At 44.0% G+C, this 21,971-nt stretch overlaps 2 protein-coding genes across 4 annotated transcripts in view; both read right to left on the reverse strand.

The window, feature by feature from the left end:
• Positions 1–3,673, reverse strand: part of RECK (reversion inducing cysteine rich protein with kazal motifs) — a 71,989-nt gene extending 68,316 nt beyond the window's left edge. For 2 of the 3 annotated variants that reach the window (XM_027615538.1, XM_027615542.1), the window contains exon 1: positions 3,520–3,673. In XM_027615538.1, coding sequence (XP_027471339.1) covers positions 3,520–3,619 — 100 coding nt within the window. In that variant the 5' untranslated portion in view covers positions 3,620–3,673. The remainder of the gene's footprint in view (positions 1–3,519) is intronic. The other variant, XM_027615539.1, reaches the window with a different exon arrangement.
• A 15,709-nt stretch (positions 3,674–19,382) lies between these two features.
• Positions 19,383–20,327, reverse strand: LOC113934665 (olfactory receptor 13C7-like). The gene has a single exon (XM_027616088.1). It carries the CDS (start codon positions 20,325–20,327, stop codon positions 19,383–19,385), a length of 945 nt encoding a protein of 314 aa, XP_027471889.1.
• Between the last annotated feature and the right edge of the window lie 1,644 nt (positions 20,328–21,971).

Genomic DNA, 21,971 nt, shown 5'->3' on the forward strand with positions numbered 1-21,971 from the left:
TGTATAAAAACCACCTCCTTGACATCGTCCCATTTTCTTCTAGAAGAGGCACACAGTGAAAAGTATGGTTATTGAGATTGCTTAAATCTGTGGATATGACACAGGAACTCTGAGCAGCATACCAGAATAAACTGTCATATCTGCTCTATCACCAATCCTAGCTCTTTCCACAATGTGGGCCAAGATACGTCTTTGGGAAGAGAATCTGCTTTTTATTACTTTCCTCCCGATAGACGTTTGCTTTTTCTAACTTAAAATTCATTACATTCTTTTTCAGGATTCTAGGCTATTACATAATTCCTTAAATGTCAACTTATTGAAATTTAGCCCTTAATGTTTCATCTTTCCTTTTTTGTAACATTACAAAACATCTTAAATAGAAACAGAGCTACTATCAGACACCATGACACACAGATCCTGAGACCACAGCATAGGGTCCCATCCCATCCTTCAAAGTGAACATCAGAAATGGCGGGGGTGGGGGGTGGGGAGGCGGTGCTAGGACTGGAAAGTACACTGGGATAGGAAGAGTGGCATTACACCAATGTAGAAGGTGTGCCCAAACTTCACAAGAGATAATAATCTCTGAGCTAGTAATATCATTCCCTCACCTCCCCCAGTAATAGCAATAAAAATCTCTAAGAACAGATAAGACTTCTAAGTAAAGCCTTATACCAGAGGATATATAGGAATACCCAGACTTGGAGAGGAAAAAGAAGACTGTCTGATCAGCAATAAAAGCCAGACCTTCACTGAAATAAAATTTAATATTCTGTTCTCAATTTTTATTTAGGATTGAAGAACTTTTTCCACACTTTCTACAAAATCACAATGGAAGCTTTTGTCCATTGTATTACTCAATGTCCTTTATGTAAGGACCAGGCAATAAATGCTTCCTAGAACTTAGAACAAGGGACAAATCTCACTTTTAGATCAAACTTGGAATTTTTCTTTTTATCAAACAACGCAAACTATATGTTGTCATGGATTTTTAGAGCTGGAAGGGCCTTTAGAAATTATCTAGGCCCAGCATTTTCTAGTGTCCTTTAGGTATCATGAACAAAAAGAGTTCATAAGCAAACAAGCTTCTTTCTTTCTATAATAATTTTATTGAAATATAAATCATTAATTAAGCTAAGTTAAATTAAGCAAGGAGGCCATTAGACTGAGGTGGTTTTAATGCCCTGATAGCCTACTTAAGCAAACCAAAACCTAAGCCTATAATGCCTCAAGGTTAAGAAATTGAAACCTAAGGACAACCAATCACAAACAGCCATCTAGGCTTTCCCAATAAGGCATCCACTTAAGCTACAGCCAATCAAGTAATTTCCTTGCTTTGCTTCTACCTCTTCTCTATCAAAATCTTTCCACTAGCTCCTGTCACTTCCTGTTTGATGCTACTTGATTCAAATCAATTTTTGCTCAAGTAAACTCTTAAAATGTTTAATATGCCTCGGTTTATACATTAACAATCACATACCATTAAATGCACCCTTTTAAAGTGTATAGTTTAGTTGTTTTTAAAATAAAATATTCACAGAGTTGTGCAACCATCACAACTACTTAAGAACATTTTCATTACCGTAAAAAGAATCCTTGTACCCTTTATTGTGAGTCTAACATGTTTTGAGAATTTATAAAGATACAATGTGCAGTGTTTCCCAAGCTTATTTAATAGTTAACGTTTCAGTGCTTACTATACACTATTCTAAATTCTATACATGTATTACTTCAATTAATTCTCACAATAAAATCCATAAGGTACTATATATAATAAATGTGGATATTAACGCACAAAAAGACTAAGGATAAGTAACTTGTTCAAATATTCTTAATTACTCCACAGAATCAAGTGGTTGTGGGATGAGAATGGACTAGTATTCCATGGACCATAACTTTGGAAGTGCTTTAGATCAACTTAATGAGAAAAATGGGGCCCAGAAAGGTCAGCTGATTTAGCCAAGTATACACAGCATATTCTCATTCTCTCTCTCCTTTGTTGTCTAATTGACAGCCAAATTTAGAACCCAGTTACAATTAACTATCTAATCCCAGGTACCTGACACAATTCTCTCCCTTCTTTAAATACTTTATTGTCTCGGGACGCCTGGGTGGCTCAGTTGGTTAAGCAACTGCCCTATGTTATGATCCTGGAGTCCTGGGATCGAGTCCCGCATAGAGCTCCCTGCTCAGCAGGGAGTCTGCTTCTCCCTCAGACCCTACCCTCTCTCATGCTCTACCTCATTCTCTCTCTCAAATAAATAAATAAAATCTTAAAAAATAAATACTTTGTCTTAAAAAACAAACAAAACCTTTAACATTTTAAGTTATCTTAAAACCTTGTTGGGATTGATTTTGCTTGTTCTAGGTGTCTCTCCCTGTAGGCAATGCACTTCTCCGCTTTGCTTGTATAAATCCCAACCACCTTTTTTTTTTTTTTAAAGATTTTATTTATTTATTCATGAGAGACAGAGAGAGAGGCAGAAGGAGAAGCAGGCTCCCAAGGAGCAGGGAGCCGGATGCGGAACTCGATCCCAGGACCCTGGGATCACGACCCGAGCCGAAGGCAGACGCGTAACCATCTGAGCCACCCAGGCGCCCCCAACCATCTTCTAATGTTTGTGCAATCGGGGGATCATTCAATTTTCCTCCCACCCTAGATGGATGTCATCTCTCTCCCTCTGTGCACCCAGTCTTCCATCTCCTCTGGACACTTCTACCTTGAATCCCAGCGGCCCGTGTCCTGCTGTACCCCACCTCCTACAGAGCTCTCCGGGGGACAAGAGTTGGCATCAACTCCTAAAGCCCAGAAAGTGGGAAGCACTGAACAATTTCTTACCCATTCTTGGTTTAATTCCTTAAGAGCAGGAACACAACTCTCCTTAAGCCCAAGAGCCCCCAGAAAGCAGAGTTTATTGATTTTTAATTTATCTCCCGCCAGAGCCCAGCGCTACCTTGGACAAACCGTGCACCCACCGCGGATGGCAGCAGAATTGGACTTGGCAGGCTCGGGCCCATTCTCTTCAGACTTGAACCTGGTAGGCTGTGGGGCCCATCAATGCTCGCCGCCTGAGGTCTGCCTTTCTGAACCGTAGGTCAAGTTACAATAACTGGCCAGGGCGGCGGTAAGGCTGCTGCACCTCGGAAATCCCATCCAACCCTCGCGACCGTCCTGGGCAAAGGCATTTCACCACTTCTGGCAGAGACTCGAGTCCGCTGTGGGGGTGAGGGCCGAGACGGGGGCCCCTGTCCTGTGGGTGACAGGGCAAGGCCTCGAACCCGGGTCACCGTCCCCAGTGCAGCAGACGTTCGGTGCGGAGAGAGCGAGGGTGGAGAGGGCTCCTCGCTCGTGCCGTCTCGGAGCACCCTCCCGCCTGCCGGGACGTCCGGACCCTGGGTCACCGGACTTGGGCCAGGTCTGGGGGTCGCGCGCACCCCCGCCCCCTACCTCGCGCCATCTTGGAGCGCTGAGGCGGCCTCCCTGGACCGCCCCGAACCGCTGCTCTAGCAGTTACTCACCCGCACTGCCAGGGGCCAGGCCCCCTGCCACCTCCGCGACCCCCGCCACGGCCAGAAGAAGCAGCAGCGCGCCTCGCGGGGAGGCCGGGACGGCCGCCATGTCCGGGCCGGGGGTCCGGAGCCGCGGGATGCTCGGACCCAGCCTGGCAGCCGCCGCTGCTCGCGGAAGCCCCGCCCCGGCGGCCTGGACCTTTATTGATTGGCTGCGGCGCTCTCAAGCCCCGCCCCTCGGCCTCTGGGAGTTTCCAAAACCTGCTGGGGGCGGGAACATTCCCGAGACCCCCGCTCTTTGTTAAGACCCAGCTGTGCGTGGGCTTCTCCTGAGGAGTCCCGCAGACAGGGTTCCCCAAGTGCGGGGTCAGAAGGTGTCAGAGCTGGAAAGGCCCTTTCAACACCTTTACCACCTCCTGAGCTTTGCAGCTGGGTTCACTGAGGCTCAGAGAGGAGACTGACCTGCCAAGATCACACTCTAAAATTCGCCTGAGAACTAGGGCATAGTCCGAAGCTGAACCAAAGGGACCTCTTCCTTTCACTTCTCTTTGCTCTCAATGAGCCTCTTAATATCCTTTCTGCCCACACGCTGCCTCACACGCAAAGAAAGCACTCGGGTCAACTTGACCTCCCCTAAAATCTGAGGGGCACTGCCGAAGACACGGTCTCCTAACAGGACCAAGGGACAATTTCACCACCAAAGCTCTTTGGCACATGTAGCCTGTATGTGTCTTTGATGTACTGTTATGGGGACTAACATAACATAATAAAATAAAAATTTTTTTAAAAGTACTTATTCCTATTAGGAAAAGGCGGGTGTTGGAATGGTTGTGTATCTAGATATGGAGAGCCTTGAATGTCAGGTTTAGATTTTGTTTAAGAAGTAATTTGGAGGTAGGTCTCCACTCCACCCCTTACCCCTACAGCTATTGTGGGGAATGTTTGAGAGGGCCCACTGGTTATCAAAGTGTCTCTCTCCTTCTCTCCGTTCCTGAATTAATACCTTAAAAAAAAGATTTTATTTATTTGAGAGAGAGAGAGAGAGCATGGGGGGGGGGGCAGAGGGATAAGCAGACTCTCCGCTGAGCAAGGGCTCTCAGGACCCTGAGATCATGACCTGAGCAGAAGGCAGACACTTAACCACTGGGTCCCCAGGGGGCCTCCTCTCCCCTCCCTTTTAAAAAAAGTAAAACCACAGCTACAAATTTAAAATTCCTTAATATTATTAAATATCCAGTGTTACATTTCCCCTATTATCTCATAATTTCCTTTTACAGTTTTTCAAGTTCCAAAGTCCATATATTGCAATTTATATGTGTTTTAGGTCCCATTGTATCTATTCTCTCTCTCTCTTTTTTAAAAGATTTTATTTATTTATTTATTCATGAAAGAGAGAGAGAGAGAGAGGCAGAGAGAGAAGCAGGTTCCCAAGGAGCAGGAAGCCCAACGCGGGACTTGATCCCAGGACCCTGGGATCATGACCTGAGCCGAAGGCAGACGCTTAACCATCTGAGCCACCCAGGCGCCCTCTATTCTCTCTTTTAAGTTTACAAAGGGAAAATATAGATAAATTATGATAATCTTTCTGAAACATCTGCTCTGATGACAACTCTCTTGCTTCAAAGTCTGAGAGGCCACCTGTCTTCTTACAGGATACAGTGATATACAATTATTTAACATGGAGCCAGAGGTTCTTAGCCATTGGACCCAATCACCTTTTCCAGCTTCATCTCCACACCCTCCCTGCACCTCTGCCACCATTCTTTCAGAACCTCTTACCTTTAGTTCTGGACCTCTGAGGTGCTTTCACCCCTCTGTCACAATATGTATCTCTTCTGCACAGAATTCCCCAGTTCCTGTGGTAACCCACTCAGCTGAGGGGACTAAGATGGTTGCTCTGGGTTCAACTGTGCCCTGGAAGGACCTGAACAGGAAGTGGGCTCTTTGTAAGGTGGCCAACACATCTTGCTTTGCTTGGAACTGTCCTCATTTTAAAACTGAAAGTCTCATGTCTTAGACACTTCCTTAGTCCCAGGCAAAACAGGATTGTTGGACTCCTTAGCTCTGTGCACCTTAGAAAATGTCATAGAGAGGCCTGTAAGGAGGTTTCCATATGGAAAATTGGGGTCATACAGGTAACAGATACCACTCCCAAGATAATTCAATAGGTAGACCGATTGTTATAAGCCATGTAGGTGGGTCATTAGACCATTGGGTCCCTGTACTAGATTCCTAGGCTGCCATAACAGAGTACTACAAACAGGGTGGCTTAAGCAACAGAAATTTATTGTCTTAGAGTTCTTGAAGCTAGAAGTCTGAGATCAAAGTGTTGGCCGTGTTGGTTCCTTTTGGGAGCTGTGAGGGAGAATCTGATTCATACCTCTCTCCTAGCTTCTGCTGTGTTACTGGCAGTCGTTGGCACTCCTGGGCTCGTAGACACATCACCTTGATCTCTGCCTTCATTTTCACATGGAATTCTCCTTGTGTGTGTGTGTCTGTGTCCAAATTTATCCTTTTTTAAAAATTTTTTATTGTTATGTTAATCACCATATATTACATAATTTGTTTTGGTGTAGTGTTCCATGATTCATTGTTTGTTCATAACACCCAGTGCTCCATGCAGAATGTGCCCTCTTTAATACCCATCACCAGGTTAACCCATCCCCCTACCCTCCTCCCCTCTAGAACCCTCAGTTTGTTTTTCAGAGTCCATCGTCTCTCATGGTTCATCTCCCCCTCTGACTTACTCCCCTTCATTCTTCCTCTCCTGCTATCTTCTTCTTTTTCTTTTTTCTTAAAATATGTTGCGTTATTTGTTTCAGATCTGTGATTCAACAGTCTTACACAATTCACAGCGCTCACTGTAGCACATATCTTCCCCAATGTCCATCACCCAGCCACCCCATCCCTCCCACCCCCGACCACTCCAGCAACCCTCAGTTTGTTCCTGAGATTAAGAATTCTTAATCTCAGGAACAAATTTATCCTTTTTATAAGGACACTGGTCATATTGATTTAGGGGCCCACCCTATTCCAGTATGACCTCATCTTAACTAATAACATCTAAAATAATCCCTATTTCTAAATAAGGTCACATTCTGAGGTACTGGGGGTTAGGACTTCAACTTAAAAATCTGGAGGGGAGGCAGGGACACACAGTTCAACCTATAACGATTCCTAAAGGAAAGACTATCCACCCGCCCCAACAGAAATCATTGACTCTGAAGGAACAGCTGAAGAAGGAGGAAAAGGATAAAGGGCTGCTCAGTTACGGTTTGAAGATCCTAAGTCCCCAATAACACGAGTGGTTGGCTGCAGCTTTGTTGACTTTAGAGGTGATACCTGGAGTCTCATGCACAAAGAGAATGCCTGAATACTTGGAGATCTCTTAGCTATAGAATCAGAAATGACTTTATTTCCAGATAATTCTTATGAGAGAGGGCAGTAAAGTTGCTCTGGACAAGTAAATCAATATAGTTATAGCAGTGAGGTTGAGGGGACCTGGTAGTAGAGACAATTTCTCTACTACCAAGATTTATATTTGAGACGGACATGTTAGAAGAATGGCTGAAATCTGAGTTGTGATGATGAACCACCAAATGGAAGCTACTTGAGATCCTTCCACACCAAAGGACGGCTGACTAGACACTATATCCTGGGGGAAGTCAAGAAATAGGGACATTGAGGCCCTTCTTGGCCAACCATTTTCTGGCCAGCTCCCTGGTACATTAACCTTCCTGTGGGGGGACCCTATGAAGCATATACGATTTGGAAACTCTATTGGTGATTGCCCACTGGGGGCAAGTGATCTGACACTGGCCTCGGGCATGTTCAATACGCTTGAAGAAACAGCACAACCACTTTGGGATTACCTTACTGTATTTTGGTGAAGCTAATAGCTTATTTCTTGTTTCCCTTTGATCAGACCACCAGAAGCAGTTAGGTTTCCCACGAGACAGAAAGCAGCAATGTAATGTAGTGTAAAGAGCATGGACTTAAGATACACTGGAGTCCAAATTGCACTAACTAGCTGTTAATCACATTAGTAGTTCATTGTGTTAACTAACTGTCTGACCTTGGGCAAAGTCATTTAACTTCTCTGAGTCTGTTTTTTCCTTTACATAAAGTTTATCTTGGACTTCTTAAGAAGATGAAGGAAGATATTATATTTAAAATGTCTAACACAGCGCTTGACAGACAGTGAATGATGTTAAACACTCTAGAACTGTAATGAGAGATATGGACAACCTTCAACTTGGGTCACAGAACTCACTGGCTGGATTTACTTCCCACCTTACTTCCCATCTCCTCCCCAGGAGAGAAGAGGCAAGTCTCAAGTTGTACTGTCTAATATGGTAGCCACTAGCCACATGTGGCTCTTGAGTACTAGAGAGATGGCAAGTCCAAATTGAAATGTGCGGACACCAGATTTTAAAGACTTAGTATGAAAATAAGAACGTAAAATATTATTAAAATTAATTCCACCCGTCTCTCTCTCTCTTTTTTTAATTTTAATTATTTATTTGGCAGAGAGAGACACAGCAAGAGAGGGAACACAAGCAGGGGGAGTGGGAGAGGGAGAAGCAGGCTTCCCGCGGAGCAGGGCCCGCCCGATCCCAGGAACGACTGAGCCACCCAGGCGCCCTCCACCTGTTTCTTTTTACCTATTTTGGGTTTTTTGTGTTGTTGTTGGGTTTTTTGTTTTGTTTTGTTTTAAACAGACTTCTTCTTTTCTGTTCTCTTCTTTTCTTTCTTTCTTTCTTTTTTTTTTTTTTTTGAGCATTTTCAGTTCGCAGCAAAATTGAGCAGCAAGTATAGAAATTTCCCATATACCCCCCCACACCAACATAGGCACAGGCTCTTCTGCTATCAACATCCTGCTCTGAGTGGCACATTTGTTACAATCAATGAACCTACACTGACTCATTATTGTCACCCCAAGTCTAGAGTTTACATGAGGGGTGATTCTTGGTGTTATACATTCTATGGGTTTTGACAAATTTATGAATATCCACCACTATTCTTTTAACTCTTTTTCGTGTGGCTGTTAGAAAACTTAAAATTACGCATGTGGTTCACTTGGGACTTACATAGTTCTATTCCATGGTGCTGTTGTAATTATCTTTCATTCTAAAGAAAGGTTAACACTTAGAGATCAGTATGGCACTTTTATTTTATTTTATTTTAATTTTTTATTGTTATGTTTATCACCATATATTACATCATTTGTTTTGGTGTAGTGTTCCATGATTCATTGTTTGTTCATAACACCCAGTGCTCCATGCAGAATGAGTATGGCACTTTTAAAATGTTACCAATAGGGAACCTGGGTGGTTTAGTCAGTTAAGCGTCTGCCTTCGGCTCAGGTCATGATCCCGGGGTCCTGGGATCGAGCCCCGCATCGGGCCCCCCACTGATCTCCCTCTGCCTGCGGCTCGCTCCCCTTTCTTGTGTTTTCTCTCTCTCTCTCTCTCTGTGTTAAATAAATAAAATCTTAGAAAAAATGTTACCAATAATTTTGTCCTGAGCTCAAAACATCTTTCTATATTTTCGATAAATAAAACCCATAAAATCTTTTGATTCCTGTTTGTGTGGTATAATTTCACCATCATTTCATGTTTAATTCATCTGTTTCTTTATATTTAAAGTAGGTTTCTTGTAGAAATCATATGGTTGGTTGCTTTTTTTCTTTTTAACTTAATCTGACAATATCTGTCTTTTAATTGGAGGATTCAGGTAATTTATTTTATTTTTTAAACATTTTTAATTTAAATTCAATTTAGTTAACATATAGTGTATTATTAGTTTCAGGGGTAGAGTTTAGTAATTCATCAGTTGCATGGAACACCCAGTGCTCATTACAAGTGCCCTCTTTAATGTCCATCACCCCATCCCCCTACTGCCCTCCCCTCCAGCAACCCTCAGTTTGTTTCCTATAGTTAAGAGTCTCTTATGGTTTGCCTTGCTCTCTGTTTTTATCTTATTTTCTTTTTCCTTCCCTTCCCCTATGTTCATCTGTTTTGTTTCTTAAATTCCACATGTGAGTGAAATCATATGGTATTTATCTTTTTCTGGCTGACTTACTTCACTTAGCATAATACCCTCTAGAGGGTCATTTAGATTTAATATAATTATTGATATGGCTGAGTTTAAATCTACCATCTTGCTATTTGTTTTCTATTTGCTCCATTTGTTCTTTTTTCCATTTTCCCATTTTTTCTCTTTTCCTACATTCTTCTGTAATAAGAGTGGAGTGTTGTTTTTATGATTTCATTTTATGGGGGGAGCCTGTTGAGATTCTCTCTCTCCCTCTGTCCCTTCCCCCCAAAATAAATAAATAAATCTTAAAAAAAAAGACTTGATGATATCTGTCTTCATATGTATATAATACGCCAACTTTTAAAATATTAATATATTTCTCATACATATAAAATATATTCTTATTTCTTATAATTCCTTCATTAGACCTAAAACACGAGGGTAAGGCATTCATTTCTTCAGAGATGATTACTAGAGTAGAACAGTAGACAAAGAAGACAATTCCTAACTTTTTGGTTTTAAAAATAGACCTTTGAAATTCCAGGCAGAGACGGTGGTCATCAGAGTAAAAGCTTCTGAGATATCAGCATCTAGCCCCAAAGGCTGAGGGCATATGAACAACAGACTTGGAAGAATACTCTGAGAGACACAGTCCTGCCCCCCTGGAGTTCAGGGAAGTGACATATGTCATAAAATTCCCCTGCACTCACGTGATGTGAGTGTAGAGGAGAAATGGCTGCAAGTGTGCCTTGTTCCCTGGTCTCCACTTGCAGGGCCACCGAAGAGTAGCTGAGCATTTGCTATGCCATTTGAGAGGGGCAAGCAGGAGTTGAGAGAGCACTGAAAGCCTGCAGAGGCCGTGGCTATTGTTTGCATGATCTCTACAACCGGATACCACACAAGAGTGCAGGTGTCAACAGGAACTGATGATGACAACTGAGGACCAGATGTCCTGCCTTCCTTTCCAGTCCCAGCTGGTGGGTTTGGTTCTATATAGGCCTCTGAAAGCTAGGGAGGGGGCTGAGGAGAGGCCTCAACGAAGCTGAGATCCCACTGAATTGACTGAAATTAAGTTTTAGTCGCTTAACAGGAGAGGGACTTGCACAGACAACTAGCTTAGAAGCAATGGTCCAGCCAGAGAAAACATTTTCTACCTGTTATCATGTTCACTGCTGATTTAAGAACTGGGAGTATGGCTTCGTAAAACAAAGGTGATCCCTGTGCCCGAAAGCAGAATCTGTGTGTATCTGCCCTCCCCACCGGCCCCTGTGTTGAGATCTCACGGGAGGAAGAGAAGCCCTACCCCAAGCCACCCAGTACCGGCACATTATACAATTCAGCACTGTGACCCTTAATCCGTGATGCTGTAGAATACCTGCCAGCCTCTGATGAGTCCTCTAAAGACATGAGCCTGCCAAACGATGGAGAGAGCCCAAATGTCCATTGACTGATTAATGGATAAATGAATATTACTCAGCCATGAAAAAAAAAATCTTGCTGTTTGCAACGACATGGATGGAGCTAGAGTGTATTATGCTAAGTGAATAAGTCCATCAGAGAAAGGCAAATACCGTATGATTTCACTCATATGTGGAATTTAAGAAAACGGATGAGCATATGGGAGGGGGGCAAAAGAAAAAAAGGAGAGAGGGAAACAAACCATAAGAGACTCTTCACAATAGAGAACAAACTGAGGGTTAATGGAGGGAGGCCGGCGGGGGATGGGCAAGATGGGTGATGGGTATTAAGGGGGGCACTTGTTATGAGCACTGGGTGTTATATGTAAGTGATGACTCACGAAATTCTATCTGAATCCCTAAATTCTACACCTGAAACCAATATTGCCCTGTATGTTCATTAACTAGAATCTAAATAAAAATAAATAAAAACATGAGACTGTGAGAATGAAATTGGCCCCATTCTCTACTCTCTTTGTGTATTTCAGTAGTTTTCAAACATAAAAAATATTACTTTTACTTTTTAGCAGTGGAAACTTTTTTCCAACAAAATCTTGTAGAGTCCTGCTATGTAAAAAAGGAGGGGGAAAGCTGTGTTTTATTGCTACATTTCTCTTATAAGTTTAAATTTATAACAATTACTTGGTTCAAAGATAATGAACTAGAATTCAAAGATAATGAGATTTTGATGAACACAAAAACTTGAAATCTGGAATTACGGATGATAACGGCCTTCGCACCAGTTTCAGCCTCCAATTTATTTTGGTATATTGTTTTGGTTGCCTGCTGTAGAGAAAATTCTCATTCGTACAGATGAGTAGTTTGCAAAGGGTCATGGTTTCTGAAATAGCTCACCTTGCAATCTCAAACTACTTTTTATTTAAATCAAGATGGTACCCTAAAGAAGAAGTACTGAGAAATTTTTGTTTCAGTATCGATTTGTGAAAATTTATGTCCACACCAAAATCCACACATGGATATTTATAGCAGCTTTCTTCATAATTGCCAAAACTTGGAAACAACCAAGATGCCCTTCAGTAGGTAAGTGGATAAATAAGCTGTGGTATATCCAGACTGTGGAGTATTGTTCAGCACTACAAAGAAATGAGCTATCAAGCTATGAAAAGACATGGAAGAAGTTTAAAAGCATGTTATTAAGTGAAAGAAGCCAATATGAAAAGGTTATGTACTGTATGATTCCAACTATATGACATTCTGGAAAAGTAAAAAGACGAGGGGTTCCCAGGGGTTAGTGGGGAGGGAGGGAGAAGAAACAGAGCATGGAGGCTTTTTAGGGCAGTGAAGGGATTTTGCACAAAACTTTAGTCATTATACATTTGTCCAAACCCACAGACTGTACACCACCAAGAGTAAATCCTAATGTAAATTATGGACTCTGGGTGATGACGGTCAGTGTAGGTTCATTGGTTCTAACAAAGATAATCACTCTGGGGGGAGGGGACATCGATAATGAGGGAGATGGTACATGTGCGGAAATGGGGCTTTCTGCCCAGTTTTGCTGTGAACTTGAAACTGCTCTAAAAGAAAAAGTTCATTAATTTAAAAAATGCTAGTTTGACATTAAAAATCAGAAAAAAATAGTGGTTCACTAATAAGATTGGATAGCTGTTCAGTTCCTTATCATAAATGTAGTCAGAGAAGTAGCGGCCCAAATTTATGGTTAATCCCATTACTATTTATAACGTGGCATTATTACTGTGTGACCAGTTACATGCTCATTTGTTATTGTGCAATCAGCTATGACACCATGATGAGAACATGCACCAAGCAGATGAATCTGACCCTTGCCCGACACTTAATTGAGAACAGTGCTTATGTGTACTCCCTGGTGCAATTATATATACATGAGCGGATGTGCATCAGCCTAGATTAAAGAAAAGATCGGTGCAGAACTACACTTTTTCTAATCAAGGACACGTTTAAAGAAGATGAAACAAATGCACAGAGATGGCAGGAAGGGATTTATACTGAGGCCTATGCAAAAGGAAGTCAACTCAACGGCACGCTTGCTAACGTTACACACTAGGGGCCCCTAGTGTGTAAAAAACTCAAAACATCGCAAGTTTGCATGTGTCCATTGTTTTACTACCTATTAAAAGTTATTTGGATATATACACTTTAAAGAAATACTTGTGGAGTCTGACAAACTCCCATTTGGCAGTAGTTTGATACTTGTTTGATCAGACTTTATTATTCAGGAGTTTTGTACAATGTATGTTTGAACTTCTCCATTTTAATTCTGATACCTACTCTCTTCCAAAATAATGAATCACACCCCCTTCCACAGCTGGAGTAAATATGTTATTCTGTTCTTTTTTAGCTTTTTGTCATCACAATGGTATTTTATGTTGAATTCCAGTCCTTCAGAAGTGTGTGGCAACGTACGGTGTAACGTGTGGATCACAGGCAAACCTTCATTCAATTCAAAGTTGTGGCTGCCCACTATTAAAAAGTGATTTTTTTCTTCATGCTTTGAATTTCGACCTGACATATGTCTATTTAATTCTTTTTTTTTTTAATTCATGAGAGACAGAGGGAGAGAGAGAGGGAGAGAGAGAGAGAGAGAAGCAGAGGGAGAAGCAGGCTCCCAAGGAGCAGGGAGCCCGATGCGGGACTTGATCCCAGGACCCCGGGATCATGACCTGAGCCGAAGGCAGATGCTTAACCATCTGAGCCACCCGGGCGCCCTGTGTATTTAATTCTTATAGTTGGAATCTTCTGGTGTCTGATACCACTAATGTTACAAAACTTTAAAAAGCAATGGTATGTAGTTCAGTAATTGCTACCTTGTACGAAGTTCAAATCTGGTAGGAAGAATCTAACATTGTTCCCTTGAAAAGATCTTTGTATTGTTCAATTGTTCTTCACAGCAATTTATGTAGCTCAGTGGAGTCTTGGAGGGATTTAAAAACACTAAATAACTATGTTTCTGAGCCGTGAGCCCAGCTTTTCTATTGGCCTTACCTCTGACATAAGCAAATTGAAATATTTGGAGGTAGAGCTCATATTAGAGGAGGGTCTTCTGTTTGATACAGTTTGAGAGCTTCTACCCTAGAAATTAAGGTCATTTTTATTGTTCTTCTCCTTTGCTTCTCCCGAGAGTGACTCCGGGTCAATCACTCTGCCTTCCCCTGTACTCCCAAAACACTCATAATTTTTTTTTCTTAACTCTGTCATGCCTGCAATTAAGTTTGTTTCCAATTATTGAACACTTACTTGTTGCCACTGTAACTAGCATATTATTCATGTTTTTTTTCCTTTTGTATGTTTTTTTTTTAAGATTTTACTTATTCATTCATGAGAGACAGAGAGAGAGAGAGAGAGAGGCAGAGGGAGAAGCAGGCTCCCAAGGAGCAGGGAGCCCGATGCGGGACTCGATCCCAGGACCCTGGGATCATGACCTGAGCCGAAGGCAGACGCTTAACCATCTGAGCCACCCAGGCGCCCTCCTTTTGTATGTTGATGGTATGTAGGAATACAATTGATTTTTGAGAAGTTATTTCTATCTCCTTAACTTTTCTGAACTCATATTACTGCTAATAGTTTTCTGGTTACTTTTTGGAACTATAATGATTGTGTTTTCTGCAAAATTTGATATGTATTTCTTTCTCTGCTATAATTATACCTCTTATTCTGCACCTGACCACATTTTTATTTTTTAAAAAGATTTACTTATTTGAGAGAGAGCGAGAAAGAGAGAGCGCATGAGCAGGGAGGAGAGGCAGAGGGAGAGGGAGAAGCAGGCTTCCTGTGGAGCAGGGAGCCTGACGCGGAGCTCGATCCCAGGACCCTGGACCATGACCTGAGCCGAAGGCAGATGCTTAACCGACTGAGCCACCTGGGTGCCCCTGACCACATGTTATACTGGCGCTTGACTGCACTTTGGAGCTATTGGAAATGGGAATGGCTAGTTTCTGGTCTAATATGTAAGAAGCTAGGTAGTCAACACTCTACTGACAAGTAAGAGGCTGAACAAACTGATCAATCAACAATCTTTAGATCCACAGAGAAGTGAGGTCACAGGGCAAACTGCTGCCCTAGAAACTGGAGAGGCCAGATCGGGTGGCTGACGCCAACGGACCTGGCACATGGCAGGAGACTTCCATGCGGGAGTTGCTTCCCTGCCTCTTCCTTCGGTCCCTCAGTCCTGCTCCCAAGTCTTCTAGCGCTTGCTGCTCAGTGTGGCCTGCAGAGCAACATAGGCATCCCCTAGGAACTCATCAGAGACGCAGGGTCTCGGGTCCCACCTCAGGTTCACTGAATCCAAATCGGCATTTCCACAACATCCCCAGGTGACTGGAGCACACTGAGATTCAAGAAGGACGGATCTCCGAGGCTGGCGGAAATGGCCACCAGGTGGCGGGTGTGCAGCAGGCGCAGGTGGCCAGGGTCACAGATGGGCCACCAGAGGCTCCTTCAAATCTGTGCCCCAAGTGGCACTTAGCAATTTGGAGCCATAGCTCATGAACTGTGGAGGAGGAGAACCCAGAGGGGACCCCTAACCAATGAGTGATAGGCTGTGGGGTGTGAGCCATGAATCCCTCCCTTCTGGGCTCTCCCTAGGTGTCTTCCCATGCGTTGTTTATTGACAGGTATGGGGGGATATGCTCCCATTTCACAGACAAAGAAATTGAGGCTCAGAGAGGGAAAGAAACTCAACAGTAGCAAACAGCTACTGGAAGGCAGGTCTCTGGCTCCCCAGCCTGGGCTCACAGTACTTCTGGAGGGACGTGGCAGGATGGCTCAAGCCCCAGTCTGTGCTGACCGGAGCAGCCCGCATGTCTCCCTCCCCATTCTCCCCTTACCCAGTTGCTCTTTGAACTGCTCTCTTGTTTTCTTGGGGAGTGCAAGAAGCAGCTGTTGTAATCATTCAGTCTGGAATACTAATGGACTTTCCACAGTACTCAGGTTCCTGGACTTGACTCCCAGGGGAACTGAGCATCAGCCTTAATTGGGAGCAAACAGAACCAGCCCTGGTCCTCAAAGGACCCCCTGGGAATCTTAATGGTTCCTGAGTCTGTGGCCAGTACCAGCCGTGAGCCAGTGATTCTTCAGTGAACTTTCATCTCAATCTGTTTAGTTTTGCTCTTTTAGTTAGAAGAACAAAGATTTACTTGCGTAGGCTCGAGTAAATGTTTTCTCCTTTTTTTCCCCCTAAGAATTCATTTGGGTTGACTAGGAAAATCACCTAGAATTCATGAGCACAAGTTTTAGTAGAGCTGAGGCTGATGGAGCCAGAACACTGGTGTTTCCAGACTCTAAAGAAAATTTTTTAAATGGGGTGGGGGAGCAAAGTGCTATAAGAAAGCTCAACTCCACCCCTCTTAGTCACTATTAGTAAGACTTGCTCTAAGCACGATGTTAACACAATGAAACAAAGGAAAATGCAGAGACAGCAACAGGTAGCCCCAGCCCCCTCCCTGTGTCCCCTTGCCCAACTTCTCCTGGGTAACCCACTTTCCTCTATTTGCCCATAGCCCCGCTCACCTCTGGTGGTGAGGAGGGTCGCATTGTGGTCAATTCAACAAGAGTAGGATCCTCATTTTACAGCTTTCCAAGGAGAGATGCTCTGACCCCCGCTCACTGTGCCCAGGCCCAAAGAGAAGTTCAGTAGAGATTGGTGTACTCTTTCCTCTCTCCTGCTAGAAAGCCCACAAGAAGTCCTAATCTTTGCAGGTAGTTTTGGTATTTCATATGCAATCATACATGAAAGGAACCTCTACCACCACCCAGAATCTGGGAGTGAGCAGAATCTTTCAAGTACAATCACCAGGTAGCACAGATATACCTTTGGGGGTATCCATGACAAAGGACCTGAGATCTGCTCATAGAGCCTTGTATTCCGGCAAATCTAAGTACATACGTGGAAATAATTATAATCACCATCTCCTGTATCATCAGGGGACTGGGAGTTGAGGAAGCAGCACAGGACAAGGATGCCCTCGGGACCGTGATACTGGAAGGTGGCTTTTACAAAGTCTCATTTCACCATCCTAGTCTCATGCCTATGGCCTGGGGTTAGAATCACCACCTTGGAAAGTCAGCCTGGAAAGGACCTCGCGGGCATCCAGTCCCAAACTTAGGTAGAGCAAGGGAGAGACAGCAAGGTCCAGAGAAGGAGCTGGGAGGGGCTACGTCTCCAACAGCCCCACTGCCGTGTTTTGTCATTAGTTCATTTGGGCTTTGTTTGTTTATTCGTTTGCTTGCTTGTTGCTTTGTTCACTTGTTGGTCTCATAATATATGCCTGGCATGATCCCACAAAGGACTGACATAACCCAAGATGACATCCAAGGCCAAAAAGTTGAAAATAGGTGAGAAAATGGGGCAAAGGAAACCTAAAAGTAGAAAAATTATAAAATTACAAAGCCAAGGAGGAGTAAGATTCACCTCAGAAGGCAAACCATCAAGAGGATTTCTCAGTTGCAGAGTTGAGACATGATACAAACAACCCAGGAACAGGTTTGAATCTAGGACAAAAATTCAGATGTATGAGGAATATTCTTGTATTTGTTTTCTTTAATCGAATTAAGTCTGGCATTGAGCCGCCTCTGACCAGGCTGGGAATATTCTGCCTCCGTATTCAATAAGAGACATTCTAGGGGCGCAGGGGTGGCTCAGTCGGTTAAGTGTCCCACTCTTGGTTTGGGCTCAGGTGGTGATCTCAGGGGTTGTGAGATGCAGCTTCTCCTGGGGCTCTGAGCTCAGCGGGGAGTCTGCTTCCCCTCTCCCTTTCCCTCTGCCCCTCCTCCCACTCGTGCACTCTCTCTAATAAAAAACAGTAAGATCTTAAAAAAAAAAAAAGAGGCACTTTACCCTCCTAGGGATTTCCCAGAGGCAGGAAGCCTCATGTAGGGTCCAGAAAATGGTAGACATTTGTTGGCTGCCCCTCCGGGGTCCATTGCCCCTCTACCACTTTCTTACTCCCAACTCCAGATTTTCCTCTGGATAGCAGCTGTGGACTTAGGTTAGACTGACCCCATCTTCTGTTTCAGAGGAGGGTCCTGCTGGTCTAAGTCAATCTGCATACCCTTATCTCACCTGCCACTGTGATTGGTTTGCTGTTTGCATTGATGGGTCCAGTCAGAGCAAACCTCAGGACACTTGTTCTCTGGTTGTAGGAACCAGTGGTTTCTATTCCATAAGTGAATGGGGAAACTGCAGGTCTGGGACCCTGGCAGCCATCTTGTGACCGTGAGAAGAGTCAGCTTGAGAACAAACCTGACACTTGGAAGAGTGAAGAGTCAAGAGAATCTCAGGGCAAAGGAGCTAGAGTCTGATTAACTTTGCCTGAGGTTGGTCCTACTTTTGGATAAATCCATATTATTCTTAAACCAGGTTGAGTAGAATTCTCTCTTTTGTGCAAAGGTCTCTCACCCAATATGACCTCCAACCTCCAAGCTGTTGTGGCTGCTATCCAAGAGTCCAAACCTGCAGCCCCCCCCCCAGCCCATCACGCATCACACCTGTGCCATAACCAACTCTTACTAACGGCTGGTGATAGCTGTGCAACTGAGGATTATTATAACCCTTTGATTTCCCCAAAATATTTTCTGGATTTCCTTATTGTCTGGGCACCCACATGGGAGTGTTTGATGCTGAGTCATGTAGCTTGTGTGGGGAACAAAAGATGGAGAGTTGCTGCCTTCCAGCCCTGCAGTACTGTATTAGTGCATGATTGGAGCTGGAGTATGGGGAGGAGAGTACAAACATCTCTCTGTGCTTCCTCAGAGTGTTCCACACTCAAGGTAAGAGCCCTCTTTTCCTGGGGCTAAGACTTAAGGTGAATTCTTGCCATGGTGCTATCGGCCAACATGCTGTGATGGTATAGATGATATTTTTCATGTTATTCTTACTGAACACAGGCCTCTAGGAAAATCCTGAAGCTTGTATAGTGATTAGCAGTTCTATATGGGGCCTCACAGTATATTCCAAGAGCCCAGTTCTACTAAAACCTGATTCTGTGTTTGTCTCTTAATTTTGCACACACCGATGAGGCTTCATGGACATGTACCAGCTTCTGGTGGCAGAGAATCTAAGATTTCGTCAGCATAAAATTGCTATGATACAATGTCACTGTGGTTGTGCACAAAGCCAACAACTAGCCAACATTTCTAGAAATGTGAAGGCTCTTCCCTTCCAGGGTCATAGAAGCTTCCATTAACTATGGAACAATGGGTGGGTGAATAGATAGAGAAACAGTTTACTTTTTAGTGTTAGTCCCGTGGTCTACAGCATGGACCTTAGAAAATTCCCTTCTCTACTTTGGGCTACCATTTCCCCATGAATACAATGAGGAGTTTGGAGGTCTTGCATTCTGGCAGCCTGGAAATCACTGATAGTCACTCAGTTAGGTGTTATTGACGTACCAGGTTCTTCATAGCAGCCTTCACATCCTTGTTCCTGAGGCTGTAGATGATGGGGTTGAGCATGGGGGTCACCACCCCATAGAAGAGGGAGGTGAGCTTGTCTGAAAGGTCCTGCTTGTCCTCTCCCAGGGGGTCCTTGGATTTGGGCTTCCCATACATGAAGAGGATGGTCCCATAGAAGACGACCACGACTGTGAGGTGGGCAGAGCAGGTGGAGAAGGCCTTCTTCCTCCCCTCAGTTGAGGGCATCCTCAGGATGGCAGCAATGATGAACACATAGGAGACAAAAATGAACAGAACTGGGGCCCCCAGGAAGATCACATTAGCCACGACCATGCTGATCACATTGATGGAGATGTCAGCACAGGCCAACTTCAGGACAGCCAGGATCTCACAGGTGAAGTGATTGATGACATTGTCCCCACAGAAGGGCAGTCTCATAGCCTGGGATGTCTGAACTACAGAGTTGGTGATACCAGCTGCCCAGGAGCCAGCAGCCAGGGGTATGTACACAGCCTTGCTCATGACCACAGGATATCTAAGGGGGTTAGAGATGGCCACATAGCGATCGAATGCCATCATGCCCAGAAGCACACACTCTGTGGCTCCCATGGCAAAGGAGAGAAACATCTGCACGGCACAGGCAGAAAAGGGTATAGTTTTTCTAGGGGTCAGGAAGCTGTCAAGAATGAGGGGGACTGAGGAGGTTGTGTAGCAGATGTCCAGGAAGGAGAGGTTCCCCAGGAAGAAGTACATGGGCGTGTGCAGGCGGGAGTTAAGGAGGGTCACCACGATGAGGAGCCCGTTGCCCAGCAGGATCACCAGGTACATCTGGAGGATGAGCACAAAGAACGTTTTCTCCAGCCTTGGGTGGGCTGAGAGTCCCAGGAGAATGAACCCCACCACAGGGGAGGTCTGATTGGACCTGTCCATGGTGCATCTGCTCTGTCACCTGCAGGAACTCTCTGCAATCCATTTCAGCATACTCTGACTCCAAAAGGGCCTGGGCAACAGGGCAAAAATCCCCACCCTGCTGAGCAACTGGAGAATAGCTCTGACAATTTGGTCATCTCTATAGGATTCTAGGAAAAATGTAGTAGGGAATAATATTTAACTTCTGCTTCTAGTAAGAACGAAGAATTAAATTGGACTAACTCTCCTGCATATGGCAATTTAAAAAACTAGACAATGACATAAAATGTCTGCATAAAGCATTGGTGAGGTTATAAGACAGTAAAGAATCATAGGATCATGATTCTGGGAATCTGGAATTCAGAGAAGTCCGGCATTTGAGGCTGAGTCAACTGAGGCATTTGCAGCCTCTGGAGGTAGCTACTGAGAGGCTAAGAAGTACTACACACAGCCTCCTGAAGGTGGGGGGCAGGTTTTGAAGTGCAACGCTCACTGTGAAGGGCCTCTAACTAAACTGAGTTGGCCAGTCCTCTCCCAAGAAAATGTTCCCTTTATGCCATCATCACTAGATCCAGAAACATGGCTCATTATTATTACTGAACTTTGGATTCTTAACTACAAAAAAAGAAAGAGCCTCCCACCCCCCTTCCCGGTTTTAATCAAGAAGGGACAACTGCATGTATGCAAATGACTATGAGCTGTGTGGTCCTGGGCAAGCCCTGTCCCTTCTGTACGAGGTGGGTTGAGGCCAGATGATCTCTCTCAGAGACATTTGCAGTTTGCTGGGTCTATATGACTCTGTGAGAATGACACCATACCAATGAAGGGGCTCCTCCCTTTCCTGAGCCTCTACTCCATTACAATCAAGTCTGATGACTGAAATGTAACTTGCTAACGAAAACTTTGATATGATCAAAATCTGGACTTACCTGGATCAGAAACATCGTGAACACAAGCGATCCATTTGTTTCCTAAGGGTTGGGAAGAGGCCAAATGTCAGAAATAGCAACACTGGGTCTGAAGTGCCAGGGTGAGAGCTCAGAACATGTGACAAGGGAGGTGAAGGGTCCAGCCGGTCCTCTACCCTCCACCAGCATTAGGTAAGCAAGATTTAGGAAACAGTTATAAATTAATGGCTACTCTTATTAATATCAACGTCTCACCATTATCCTGTGCTCAGGGCACAATTTCCAAAGGACTGGCCATCACCTTTAGAAGATAATTTAAATTCTAGTGTGTTCTTCGGGACCAATTTAGTCCCTGAAGTCATTTAAAGTTTGGAAAGTGAGTGGTACTCAGTTTAGAAACTTTGTATCCTTCTGGGATAACATCCCCAAGATCCAATTATGCTGAAGGCACTGGAGGAAGTTTGCTGCCTGCTTGCTTTCTCCCTCCCAACCCTCCTTCCTTCTTCCCTGTCTCCCTTCTTCCCTCTGACCGTCATAATCCTGTTAAGAGAGTCCAACAGCCTGCTGGGCAGTGATCCCAGCACTCAGCCTGACTCCCAAGTCTTTTCTCCTGTGCTGTGGCCAAGCCCCATCACCCTAAGTCTGCGCTTATGCAGTGGTTTTAGGACCCTGAATGGAAGACTTTTTTTTTTTAAGATCTTATTTATTTATTAGAGAGAGACAAAGAGAGTGAGGGAGAGCACGTGAGCAGTGAGGA

Source organism: Zalophus californianus, chromosome 13 (genome assembly GCF_009762305.2).
Source record: "Zalophus californianus isolate mZalCal1 chromosome 13, mZalCal1.pri.v2, whole genome shotgun sequence".
NCBI classification, from domain to species: Eukaryota; Metazoa; Chordata; class Mammalia; order Carnivora; family Otariidae; genus Zalophus; species Zalophus californianus.